Genomic DNA, 12,933 nt, shown 5'->3' on the forward strand with positions numbered 1-12,933 from the left:
ATGGGTATGAACTGGAGGTAAAAATTCAGAAGTATATCAGTTCTTTCTATGTCTACACTGCCTGCTGGGCTGATGTCAATGTGCCACATAACTTTTTTGTTAATTAGGAGTGCCTTGGGCTTGAGAAGGCTGGGAAACACTGCTGTACCACCCTTCCATTTCTGCATCCTGCTATAGCACAGCTTTAACCGGTAGCGATGGAAGAGCACATCACATTCAGCAATATTTTACCTCTTCTTTTGTTAGAATTGCTTTCATTTTGTTTTCCTCAATTACTTTCTGGCGGGCCAGGAGTGCTTCTTCATTGCTTATCCTCCCTTCCAAATGCCTACACTCTATCTTTGCCAGCTGCTGCTCTATGTCTTTCTCCTGCATCTTTCTTTTCCATTCCAGGAATTCAGAGGAATCACGTGCTCCTTTTATCAGATTTTCTATTCTAGAATGGAGAAAAATAAATAAATTACATTTTCTCTTTGCTCAAAACCCTGAAGCACTGCAAAATGTTACCAGACGACATCCAATGAACACTTTCTGCCTGAGAAAATCTTTTTGTTAATGCAGACCAAGATTGTCTGTGTGAGAAGTAGCCGAGCTGCTTATCTGTAACAGGTGTTCCCAGAGGACAGCAGAATGCCGGTCATCACACAGTTTTGTTGGACATTTTATATGCACGTATAAAAATTTTAAAAAAGTTTTTGGGAGGCAAGTGATGATGGTCAGGGCACATCGCTAAGAGTCAAGTTTGATATCTTAGTGACACATTTGATGCCTCCTCTATAAATTTAAATTTATTAATTAATATTTAGGATTCAATTTTGTTGGCAAGCACATTGATTAGAGTACATTTGTATGCGTGGTGTCTATTATTGGGGTTTATGTACAAGATCTTCTAGACTTTTATTTTTAACTCCCTTCTTTATATTTTATTGCATAGACGTCATTTCCAACCAGATTCTACTTACTTTGAGCTACACCTTGTCTGGGCTAAAGGCAGTCCATTTCACCCCAGATTTTCCGTTCTTCAAAACAAAGCATTGACTATCAATATAAGGTTTATCACTTAAATACAAAGGCCTTTTACAGTGTTGTTTTTTGTAGGGGTCATGGGTAGGGTTACAATTTACACCATACATTTTTATTGTTTTTTCTAAACAAATTCTTATTTCAACTCTCTGGCTTTTCTTGACTGGCATGTATTGGAAATAATGGTAGAACTCGACATGGTTAACTAGGTTATGAAAAATTATACTTTCTATAGAAGTACCTACGAAGTTCTTTATCCACTTTGCGTTGATAAAAGGCATCCTCTCTCAAAATGGTTGTTGCATTTAGTCTGACTGGAATATTGTCAACCTGACAAAATAAGGTACGGCTTTAGATAGTACAACTGATTTATTACATTCACAATCTGATTCTTTTATAAATAACATTAAAAACTGCATAAGTTTGATGACAGACAATATAAAATTTATAATGAAATGATCTGGAGACATTAACAATATCAGCTACCATCACTCAGATTTTAACTGGAACAGCTGCTCATATTGATGAAGAAGATTAAAAAATAAATAAGTACTGGAGAATAAACATATATGAGGCCCTTTGATGGGACAAATCAAGCTACACGCTTAATCATGCCAAATGGAACTATAATCATTTCTTTAGGAGCTTTGTCATGCAGGGGGAAATTTTAAAACAGCCCCCAGTGATGCAGATCCTGTGGGTACTTTTTACCTGCCGACTTTATGCTGATTTCCATAGTGAAAGTACACGCACACTCTCCCTTCAAAAATGATCCCAGAAAGATAACTCGCGCACACATTTATGCCTGCTAATTTGCATGGGTAATTCTGTCAAGAAAAATTCCATGCATGCTTTTGAAAATTGAAGAGTATCTGCATCAGTTCAAATCCTGCCCTGGCCCCGCCCACCCTGGGAATGCTTCCCTTCTACTGCAGGTAAAAGGATGGGCAGAGACATTGAATTTTCATGCAAAACTCACATAACCAACAAGATTAAAGAAGGATACCACAAATTACTGACACTCAGACGTCTCAAACCATTCCTCACGCAAGAAGATTTTAGAACAGTTCTTCAACTACTCCTTTTCTCTAACCTTGACTACTGCAACGCCCTTTTCCTTGGACTACCTCTCTCAACCATACGTCCACTCCAAATATTACAGAACGCAGCTGCCTGAATTCTGACTGGATCAAAAAAACAGGAGCACATAACACCAACTCTAATCTCGTTACACTGGCTCCCGATAAAATACCGAATTGAATACAAAGTATTGATAACACTACACAAAATGATCATAGGACAGCAAAGCAATTAGCTAAGCAAATACATTGTAACACACAATCCAAAAAGGAACTTAAGATCAAGGAACAAAGGCCTCCTCAAAATCCCCCACGCTAGGAGCACTCGACTAAACTCAGCACGTGAGAGAGCAATATCCATTGCCAGCCCCAAACTATGGAACTCAATTCCAAGCGGAATAAGAAATCAACCAAGCATTAAAACGTAGGGCTTTTAAAATCTGCCCTATTTGAAAAAAGTGCTTCCTATTTACAAATAGGGCATACTATTTTGGTAACAGTATGCACTATTTCCTAAAAGCAAAAACATTGATTAAAAATTTTTGTAAATATTTTTTTGGTTTGAGACAAAACGAAAATGGCCTAATTTGTCACATTTTATACTTTTGTTTCAAAGGAATGCACATCCCTAGCAGAAACTTTGCTGCTGTCTGCATCCCATAGGGTTATGAGAGCTGGTCTGATACAGTAGAGCACTCCTATCCAGGCCCGGGGCAGACTTCAGAGTTTTGCGCCCATAGGCAGAGTTGGAAGACGGAAGAGCGGGAGACCCTGGAGATTAGAAAGTACAGAAGGTCCTTTCCCTCCCTCCCACCATCCCCCAAAACCCAAGATTGCCATAGTAGTGCCCCTTTGAAGAGGACTGCTGAGCAGGCTCCTTGGCACGGTTGCATTCCTCTTTAGCTTGGGTATTTGGCGCCTTCCAAATTTGGCACTCTAGGCAATTGCCTGTGTTGCCTGTGCCTAAATCCAGGCCTGATCGAGGCCTTATTCATGTCGCAGCAGTATGAGTCAAATATATGTTGCAAACTGATCTTAATTTACTTTTACTTCCTAATCATCCCTCGTGTATAAAAATATATGTATTTTATCCAGAATTCTTTTTCTTTTTCATGGCAAACAGAACATTTTCAGAGTATGACTTTTTGACTAGATTTTTTTTTTAAGACAGTTAAAATGTTTTCAATCCAAATCCCTGACCTTGAATGCAGGTTTTGGATGAGCCTTGTGTGTCCTGAAGAGCAGATTGATCTCGTCATCTTTTATAATTTCAAATAACAAACGCTGTAAACACAGGAAAAATAAATATTATCCTTCATAAATATATTTTGTCAAAACCAGAGCACAATGAATAAACTTTTACTTGAAACTATCATCTCAAATGTTTTTTTTTAAATAAATGTTATTTTTAGTTATTTAAAATATTTATATCTTGCCTATCCATGATTCTAGGCAGGCTACAAACTATATTCATAAAAATATAAACAGAAGGTTGCAAAACATAAAATAAATACAAAATTTAATTAAAAAATCCCAAAACATTAGATTATGCATTGTTGGTAGAAGCACCTTGAGGATGATTTCTTCATTGACTTAATTCCATTTTGAGCTGCACTATAATATGCTGTTTGTTTTGGGTTTTTTTTTGGCAGGAGGATAACCTAGAAGAGGAACCAGAGCTCAGGCTGGACAAGAAGTAGGTCCCCCCTGCCACCACATTTCCAAGAGATGCTGAAAGGGATCCAAGCAGCTCCCAACAGTGAACACTACCCTTCAAGGGGCCAAAAATGGAAATGTTAAAACTTTAATATTTCATTTTTTGAATGATTATGGGAGCAATTCTGAGTAACCCACATAGTAGAAAAGCAAGCATAACTATTGATGGGTATGAATGCAAGAGTACATATACATATATATGGAGGGGATAATTTTTAAAAGGATTTACGGGCATAAAAATAGCATATGTCATAGCCATTTTTAAAAATCCATTTATGCATTTAGGGCCTGATTTTAAAAAGCATTTACACACTTAAAATTGGGTTTTAAGTTTGTAAATGCACTTTACCTGTGTAAGTGGACTTTTGAAAATTGCTACAATATATACCATTGAATTGTCCATAGGATATTCATATGTAAGTGCACTTTACGCACATAAATGGATTTTTAAATTTGCTATGATAGCATGTTATATTTACACTTGTAACTGTTTTTAAAATTATCTTCTTAGATTGTGTAACCAAGCACTTTGAAAAAGGTGAGTGTCATGATGTGCTGTAGAGAATGTGGCACTGTGTCTTTAAAATTAGCTCCTGACATAAGAAAGTACAAGCAGTGATTTGTAGACAGCAGAAGGTTTTGTTATATTCTCTTCATATCTTATGATACAGTAAGACATCATGGTTTATTTAAGCTAGGGATATGAATTTTACCATGAAAAGAAAAAAAAAATGGCAAAACTGCTCCCATAAAATGTAATAGGAGCTGCATGGCTATGGTTGGGGTCCTTCCAGAGATATTCCAAACATAAACACAATAAATATTAGGCTTGTGATAACGGGAGTTAGCGCGCACTAACATGAAAATCAGAACCCACGAAAAAGAAAAAGAACCACGGGAAAAACAAAATTTTCTGCGGGGGCTTGAAAATGAAGCCCAAACCGAAAAAAAAAATACACACCTCTAATAAATATATTAAAGTTTTGGGGTTTAGGATAGCCAACAAAAAGTGCATACGTTTGTGGGTGAATGATCTTTTGTGGGCTTGTTGATGGGTAGGGCAGAGGACATTAATGGAGACATTAACAGAACAACTAGATCATCTCCACTTCCTATGCACCTCACATAGCTTTTTGAGCTTTGTCTTGTTGACAATCTAAATATCTCCTGAATAATTCCTTCATTAGGCATAATATTTATAGCCTGAGATACTGGCCCACTGGATTCCAAAATCAAGAGGGGGTGAATCAACCCCATTATGAATACAAAGCAAAATGATTAAAATCACCAAAAGATTTTTTTCTGCTAAGTTGAACAATAGCTTTAAAATCATGGATCGAGACTATGAATTAAATTGTGCATATCAAACAGAAGATGCATGGCAGACAAAAGCAGCATACTAATTAAGATTTCAGAGGAAAATGTAAGTCATCATATTATCATGATTTATGGAAATATGACAGTGTTCTGTACTGCCAATGAGAAAACTGTCATAGCATACTTATTTATTTATCTATTTATGTATGTATGTATGTATGTATTTATTTATTTATTTATTTATGTATGTATGTAATTCGATATTTTACCCATCCTATCATGGATCACTCAGAATGGGTACAACATACATTTGTAATAATAGGATGTACACAAAATTTCCAAAAATCACAAACATTTAAAATACACATAAAACAATAACAATAATAACTTAGTAGCACATTAAACAGATTACATGTTGCGGGTGTGGACCCTTAAAATGAGGTGGAGTTAGCACAACCTGCAGGGAGGTGTTACGTGATGGGTGTTTTAGTGTTCCCATGGGCCTCAGCCCGACCCCAGATGGATCCAGGACTGAACCGAGGGTTGACGGCGTGTTCCAGCATGGCTGACGGTCTTACTGTCTGCCAGGCTTGCAAGCTCCCAAGGCCAACAACAGGATGATGTTGGAATGTGAATGGTCCTCGGACCATTCCGAGCCCTTTCGGTCCTGCCGCTTGGATCGGCATGGAGCAGCAGGCCTGGCCTGAGGTCGAGGGCAGACGGGCCTTGACATGAAGACATGACACCAAGGTCAATGCTACGGCATTACAGATGAAGACATGACACCAAGGCTGATGCGGACGGCATCAGAGACGAGGGCTGGAACAAGACATGACACCAAGGTAGTTGAGGACATGACACCAAGGCTGATGCGAAGACATCACAGACCAATGGTCGATGCGACGGCATCCCGGACCAGGGTCGATGCGACGACATCAGGAACAAGACGTTGACATGACACCAAGACTGATGCAACGGCATCCAGGATGAGACGAGGAACTTGACAAAGTCCAGGCGAGACGAGAGGTTGGGCGGAAGGACATTGGCACTGTCTCTCTGGGCGCCCTACACAGCCCACCTTCACGGGCGGACCCAATGGGCTTGTCGCGGACCACCCTGTCCCACTGTGCGCCCTACACAGCCCTAGGAGGCTGGTCACAGACCACGCTGAGAACCGGTCAAGCGCAGGGAAGAATCCAGTCGAAGTGGGACTCCGATGATGAAGCCAGATGTCGCCCGAAGCTCCACAAAGGCTGGCAGGACATGACGGCTCAGGAGCACAGAACACCAGTCCACCTGCAGGCCACTCCATGCTCGGGAAAGACGTCATCCGAGGGAGTCGGGTCTGACAGGTACCAGAAGGCTCGGGAGCGCTGAAGCAAACACCAAGGAGGACAGGATACCAAGGAACCAGGAACATCAGGAAGCAGAGGATCAAGACAAGACACCAGGACACCTGGACGAGGACCTCAGGCACGAAGACATAACTTGACATGGTGTGACATGATGAGAAGACAAAATGAAGAGGAACTCCACAAAGAAGACCTGATGGAGCTCTGGCAGGCAGGAGCCTGCAGAGTGAAGTAACTCCGATGCAAGGCAAGGCTGACTGGAAGTTGAAATCCTTTTATAGGGCTGCAGACCAGCGACTCCCTAGGAGGAGTTTGGATGGCCCACACCTAGCATGCCCTATAACTAAGGAGGAGTGCTGCAGGCCGGCCCCTAGGGAGAAGGGCATGGCTCAAACCAGGAAGTCCATGCAGACACAAGCAAACCTCAGGCAGGCCCCAAGAACACTGAGGCCTCCCAGGCCCTGGAGCAAATCCTGGGTAGTTCGTAGGCGTGACCCCAGCTTTGGAGCGGCCTCCAGGAAGAGGTAAAGAGCCTCCCGTAGCACCGCTACAGGAGGGTTCATAACAGGAGGAGCCTTACAGGTCTTCACTATCGGCAGGCAGAGCTGGCTGAAGCAGAGGTCCAACTGGAGCTTCACCAATATTAGCCCATGTTCCATTTAGGTTCAGCCCTTGGGTGCTGGGGCCCCTGTGGAGGTGAAGATCCATTGAGTCAAGAAGTAAAGGCCAGTAGTACAGAAGAAGAATGAAGTCAGTGTCCAGCAGATGATCAAGGTCAGGTTCAGGCTGAGGTCAGAAGTGGGCAGAGTTCACTCAGTGTCAAAGTTCAGGCAGTGGTCAGAGGCAGAAGGAATTCAGTCAGAAAAGGTAAAACAGGCAGTGATCAGTGGAAGGCGGAGGTCAAGCAGCGTCAAAGTTCAATCCGAAGTCAAAACCTTCCAAAGGGGTGAGGAACGAGGAGGAGGAATCAGAGGGGTGAGGAGCCACACAAGCCAGAAGACGACGCTGAAGACAGACGAAGGAAACACTGACCACAAAGATGACAGGGACTCAGAACTCAGACCAGACAGCCGAACAGGACACAGAACTCAGGAACACAAACAGGAAAGAGGAACTGCAGGAATCACGAACCAGGAACCAGGAACATGCAGAGGCAAATTGCTACTCTAATCGAGTCAATGGGGTATCAACCTCAGCCTTTTATAGGGCTGAGATGATGATGTCATCAGAGGGCACCTCTGAGATCTTCCCACCATTGGTCCTATAAAGCTGGTGTAGTCAGCACGCACACACCCTAAGGGAGGCAGAGCCCTGCGTTCTCGGCGCTACCTATGGGAAGGAGCCTCACAGACCCCACCATCAGAAGGTGGAGCTAGCAGGAGCAGAGGCCCAACTGGAGCTTCACCAATACCAGCTCACCTTCCCTTTAGGTTGAGCCCTTGGGTGACAGGACCGGATGATCTTATGTGCAGGCCTCTGAGGTGGTAGAGATCCATTAAGAAGAAAGGTGTGGTAGGCCAGCATGAAGAAGAAGTGGCAGGGAGAGGAGCTGAGCCAGCATCGGAGGAGCAGCAAGGATCAGAGTCGAGCTGCCTCGGGGGTCGGCCCCGGCGTTGGAGAGTGCCAGGGCCCGTCCTGGTCAGGAGGTGAGTGCTGGATTGTACCTCCTGCGTCAGGAAGTGATCCAGATGGTTATGGGCTCTGTCTCACGGGATGGGGCTCAGAGCTATATACCTGGCTGGGACGGTGAACGTGATAGTGGACAGGTTGAGTCAAGCTTTCAGACCCCATGAATGGTCCTTGCACCAAAAGGTAGCGAATTGGAGACCGGACCCAGATCTGTTCATGTCCCCCTGCAAAAGGAAAGTGCCTCAGTTCTGCTCCCTGTACAGGTCAGAAGGCAAACCAGTCTCAGATGGACTTGTCCATCATTGGGGCAAGGGTCTTCTGCATGTGTATCCTCTGATTCCCTTAGTGGCAAAGACTCTCTTGAGGCCTCGCGAGGACAGGGGGACTATGATCCTCATAGCCCTTCATTGCTAGAGAGACAGGTCTGTTTAAGAACATAAGAACATGCCATACTGGGTCAGACCAAGGGTCCATCAAGTCCAGCATCCTGTTTCCAACAGTGGCCAATCCAGGCCATAAGAACCTGGCAAGTACCCAAAAACTAAGTCTATTCCATGTTACCGTTGCTAGTAATAGCAGTGGCTATTTTCTAAGTCAACTTAATTAATAGCAGGTAATGGACTTCTCCTCCAAGAACTTATCCAATCCTTTTTTAAACATAGCTACACTAACTGCACTAACCACATCCTCTGGCAACAAATTCCAGAGTTTAAATGTGCGTTGAGTAAAAAAGAACTTTCTCCGATTAGTTTTAAATGTGCCCCATGCTAACTTCATGGAGTGCCCCCTAGTCTTTCTATTATCTGAAAGAGTAAATAACCGATTCACATCTACCCGTTCTAGACCTCTCATGATTTTAAAGACCTCTATCATATCCCCCCTCAGCCGTCTCTTTTCCAAGCTGAAAAGTCCTAACCTCTTTAGTCTTTCCTCATAGGGGAGCTGTTCCATTCCCCTTATCATTTTGGTAGCTCTTCTCTGTACCTTCTCCATCGCAATTATATCTTTTTTGAGATGCGGTGACCAGAATTGTACACAGTATTCAAGGTGTGGTCTCACCTTGGAGCGATACAGAGGCATTATGACATTTTCTGTTTTATTCACCATTCCCTTTCTAATAATTCCCAACATTCTATTTGCTTTTTTGACTGCCGCAGCACACTAAACCGACGATTTCAATGTGTTATCCACTATGACGCCTAGATCTCTTTCTTGGGATGAAGCACCTAATATGGAACCTAACATTGTGTAACTATAGCATGGGTTATTTTTCCCTATATGCATCACCTTGCACTTATCCACATTAAATTTCATCTGCCATTTTGATGCCCAATTTTCCAGTCTCACAGGGTCGTCCTGCAATTTATCAAAATCTGCTTGTGATTTAACTATTCTGAACAATTTTCTATCATCTACAAATTTGATTATCTCACTCGTCGTATTTCTTTCCAGATCATTTATAAATATATTGAAAAGTAAGGGTCCCAATACAGATCCCTGAGGCACTCCACTGCCCACTCCCTTCCACTGAGAAAATTGTCCATTTAATCCTACTCTCTGTTTCCTATATTTTAGCCAGTTTGCAATCCACGAAAGGACATCGCCACCTATCCCATGACTTTTTACTTTTCCTAGAAGCCTCTCATGAGGAACTTTGTCAAACGCCTTTGAAAATCCAAGTATACTACATCTACCGGTTCACCTTTATCCACATGTTTATTAACTCCTTCAAAAAAGTGAAGCAGATTTGTGAGGCAAGACTTGCCTTGGGTAAAGCCATGCTGACTTTGTTCCATTAAACCATGTCTTTCTATATGTTCTGTGATTTTGATGTTTAGAACACTTTACACTATTTTTCCTGGCACTGAAGTCAGGCTAACTGGTCTGTAGTTTCCCGGATCGCCCCTGGAGCCCTTTTTAAATATTGGGGTTACATTAGCTATCCTCCAGTCTTCAGGTACAATGGATGATTTTAATGATAGGTTACAAATTTTTACTAATAGGTCTGAAATTTCATTTTTAGTTCCTTCAGAACTCTGGGGTGTATACCATCCAGTCCAGGTGATTTACTACTCTTCAGTTTGTCAATCAGGTCTACCACATCTTCTAGGTTCACCGTGATTTGATTCAGTGCATCTGAATCATTACCCATGAAGACCTTCTCCAGTACGGGTATCTCCCCAACATCCTCTTCAGTAAACACCGAAGCAAAGAAATCATTTAATCTTTCCGTGATGGCCTTATCTTCTCTAAGTGCCCCATCTCTATACAGTAGAGATGTGCTTCGTTTTTTTCTACCGGGTCGTTTTTCGGTTCGAATACTTCGTGGTATAATTCGGGTGGTCTCGTTTCGTTTTCGGGTCGTTTGTCCGAAAACGAAACGAGAAACCCGAAACCGGGCCGAAAAACGAATCGGTAAACGAAGCAAAAAAAAAAAACAGAACCCAAGCATTTAAAAACATTTTCCTACGTATATGCAACCCCCCCCCCATCCTGATCCCTCCCCAAGACTTACGAAGATCCCTGGTGGTCCAGCGGGGTCCCGGGTTCCATTTGCCCTGATGCCCTCCGTGCCCGGTGCAAGCCGTGCGCCTCAAAATGGTGCCGAATAGCCCAAACTACCATGTCACAGGGGCTTTCGGCGCTATTGGTCAGCCCCTGTCACATGGCCATCGGCGCCATCTTGTGCTCCTATCATGTGACAGGAGCTGACCAATGGCGCCGAAAGCCTCTGTGACATAGTATGGGCAAAGGCTATCGGCGCCATTTTGGTTACTGGCAGCCGAAAACGAAATCGCTCTCGGACCCTTGCTGGCCCCCCAGGGATTATTGGCAAGCCTTGGGGGGGTCAGGAGGGGGCTCTTGACCCCCCCAAGGCTTGCCAATAATCCCTGGGGTCCAGCAAGGGTCCGAGAGCGATTTCGTTTTCGGCTGCCAGTAACCAAAATGGCGCCGATAGCCTTTGTCCATACTATGTCACAGAGGCTTTCGGCGCCATTGGTCAGCTCCTGTCACATGATAGGAGCACAAGATGGCGCCGATGGCCATGTGACAGGGGCTGACCAATAGCGCCGAAAGCCCCTGTGACATGGTAGTTCGGGCTATTCGGCACCATTTTGAGGCGCACGGCTTGCACCGGGCACGGAGGGCATCAGGGCAAATGGAACCCGGGACCCCGCTGGACCACCAGGGATCTTCGTAAGTCCTGGGGAGAGATCGGGATCGGGGGGGGGGGGGTGTATTATAGTTAATTTAAATGTTTGGGGTGGTTTGGGGTGGTTTTTAATTTAAAAAAAAAAATTTGTGCCCCTCTCCCCAGGCAAACCCGAAAACGAAATTTCCCCGAAATTCGGGGGGGAAATTTCGTTTCCGGTTTCGGTGCCTCCGAAACAACGCCGTTTATTTCGTGTTACGGGGACTCCGAAACACGAATGAATTAGGAAATTTCGGACAATTTCCTAAATAGGGCGAAAAACGAACCACATCTCTACTATACAGCCAATAGTTGACACATCATGCCGGGCCTACTTCAGTTGAAGCCACCCCTAAGGCCTCCTGCTGTGTCTTGGGGACCTCAATGTGGTGGTAGCTCAGTTGATGAAAGCTCCTTTTGAGTTGCTGCGCTTCTGTGACCTGATGTACCTGACCTGGAAGGTCATATTTTTGGTGGCGATCACTTCAGGGCACAGGGTCAGTGAGCTTCAGGCCTTAGTGACTTATCCACCTTATATTAAGTTTTATCATGACAGAGTGGCTTTGCGTATGCCCCCTAAGTTCCTGCCTAAGATGGTGACGGATTTCCATCTTAACCAGTCAATCGTCCTGCCAATATTATTTCCTAGGCCCCATTCGCAGCAAAGCGAACAAGCACTGCACAGTTTGGACTTCAGCTAGCCTTAGTCTTCTATCTGGAGTGGACAGAAGCCCAAAGACAGTCCAGCCAACCTTTCATTTCTTTTAATAGCAATAGGTTGGGTGTTGCCATTGGCAAACAGAAACTATCCAATTGGCTAGCAGACTGCAAGTGGGACTGTATCTTGCAGGCCATGTCAAGACTCATTCTGTCAGAGACAAGGCACATCAGTGGCCACTTGCAAGCAGTTCCTGTGGAGGAGATCTGTAACATGGAGTTCTGTACCATGGAGTTCTCTCCACACATTCACGTCTCATTACTGTCTGGGCAGGGATGACTGACGTGACAGTAGATTCGGCCAGTCTGTCCTTTGGAACCTTTTAGAACAAAACGCGTTCTACCGCCAGGTGCACCCAATGTTCCAACTCCTCCTTGAAGGCCTCGGCCAACAGTGGAGGCTGAGAGGGGAGGACTGGGCTCGACTCCTCCCCAGGGCCCCAAGGCGGGTTGATGCCCAGCACCGGAATCAGTGCGGACAGCCCTGGATCACGGACATTAGGGCCTCCTTGTGTCTAGGCTGCTTATGCGGAAGAGCAACAAGCGCCATGCTCCTCATCGGCCCGGACCCATGCTCAGATAGAGACCAGTGCCGATGTTTGCGAGATCTCCCATGGTGCTTGGCCCAGTCCTTCCCCGGTGCCGAGGATGATGACAATGATGATGACCTGGATGTCCGGGACTTCGAGGACACCGAGACCAGCCAATCCCCAGAGCCCCCCTGCCCCAAAAGCTTCAGGGGAGGGATGGTGACCGGGGCATTGAGGGTAATCAGTTCCTTCAGGTCCTGAGACATTGAGAACGCCGATGCTGGTGTCGAAGGGTCGGACTTACCCAAGCCAAAGACCTTTTCCATTTTATCCAGCCGGGCCCGCCGACCCTTCAGGGTCATCTGAGCACACAAGTC

At 44.4% G+C, this 12,933-nt stretch overlaps 1 protein-coding gene across 1 annotated transcript in view; it reads right to left on the reverse strand.

Moving 5' to 3' along the window:
- The window catches only part of CFAP99 (cilia and flagella associated protein 99), a 270,815-nt gene that overhangs the window by 81,704 nt on the left and 176,178 nt on the right, over positions 1 to 12,933 (reverse strand). The window contains exons 9-11 of the mRNA XM_029592263.1: positions 3,303 to 3,386; positions 1,265 to 1,353; positions 232 to 436 (exon numbers count right to left, since the gene is read on the reverse strand). Coding sequence (XP_029448123.1) covers positions 232 to 436; positions 1,265 to 1,353; positions 3,303 to 3,386 — 378 coding nt within the window. The remainder of the gene's footprint in view (positions 1 to 231; positions 437 to 1,264; positions 1,354 to 3,302; positions 3,387 to 12,933) is intronic.

Source organism: Rhinatrema bivittatum, chromosome 1 (genome assembly GCF_901001135.1).
Source record: "Rhinatrema bivittatum chromosome 1, aRhiBiv1.1, whole genome shotgun sequence".
Lineage (NCBI taxonomy): Eukaryota > Metazoa > Chordata > Amphibia > Gymnophiona > Rhinatrematidae > Rhinatrema > Rhinatrema bivittatum.